Source organism: Pygoscelis adeliae, unplaced genomic scaffold, assembly GCF_000699105.1.
Source record: "Pygoscelis adeliae isolate BGI_AS28 unplaced genomic scaffold, ASM69910v1 Scaffold243, whole genome shotgun sequence".
Classification (NCBI taxonomy): domain Eukaryota; kingdom Metazoa; phylum Chordata; class Aves; order Sphenisciformes; family Spheniscidae; genus Pygoscelis; species Pygoscelis adeliae.
Genome location: NW_008824363.1, coordinates 31,242 through 31,893, shown reverse-complemented (window position 1 = coordinate 31,893; position 652 = coordinate 31,242). Strand labels below are relative to the sequence as shown.

General features: G+C 62.4%; 1 protein-coding gene across 1 annotated transcript in view; it reads left to right on the top strand.

Annotated features, from left to right (window-relative positions):
* Window positions 1-652, top strand: part of ACVRL1 (activin A receptor type II-like 1) — a 9,143-nt gene that overhangs the window by 3,651 nt on the left and 4,840 nt on the right. Inside the window, exon 2 of the mRNA XM_009319881.1 lies at window positions 20-90. Within this exon, the coding sequence (XP_009318156.1) occupies window positions 24-90 (67 nt within the window). The 5' untranslated portion in view covers window positions 20-23. The remainder of the gene's footprint in view (window positions 1-19; window positions 91-652) is intronic.

The following is a 652-nucleotide window of genomic DNA, read 5'->3' as shown; positions in this document are numbered from 1 at the left end:
CCCCCCCTGCTCTCCGCAGGAAGATGCCGTGCGGAGCCTGCGGCCGGGTGGTGCTGGTGCTGCTGACCCTCTCCCTCGGCTTCGCAGCCGGTGAGTACCAAAACGATGCGGTGAAGGCGGCCGGTGCCGGATGCTCTCCGCCACGCACGGGGGGGTTAAAATAAGCCCTCGGCTCTTTGGGAACGTCATCGCTTGCCCTGCTCAAAATAAACTGCCACAGAGGGCGGCTCATTCAAGCTCGCCTCGAGCGAGCACCGAGGGAGGCAGGGCTCCTCGGGGACCCGCACCATCCCCAGCAAGGGGCTTCTGCCTTCTGGGACAGTGACCTGTGTCCCAGAGAGGATCTCAGCTTAATTAATTACGGTTCATCAAGTGCTTTGACGTCACTAGAGGGGAGACGGGGAAAAGGCTTGCATGCACGTGCTTTAAAATGTGTTTTTTCCCAGGGGTGATGGTGCTGATGGTGGGGAGCAGGGATGAGCTGCTCCTGACCCCAGGGGAGCACCAGGGTGACCTGGGGACAGATCCAGGCTGGGTGCTTGTGCAGGGAGGACCGAAGCAGTGTGGCTGTGCTGGGGAGGAGCAGCAGAGCTCGCTGGGGGGACAAGGGTCCACCGGGTCCCCATCCTGCCTACGGGGCCACCAAACCCCA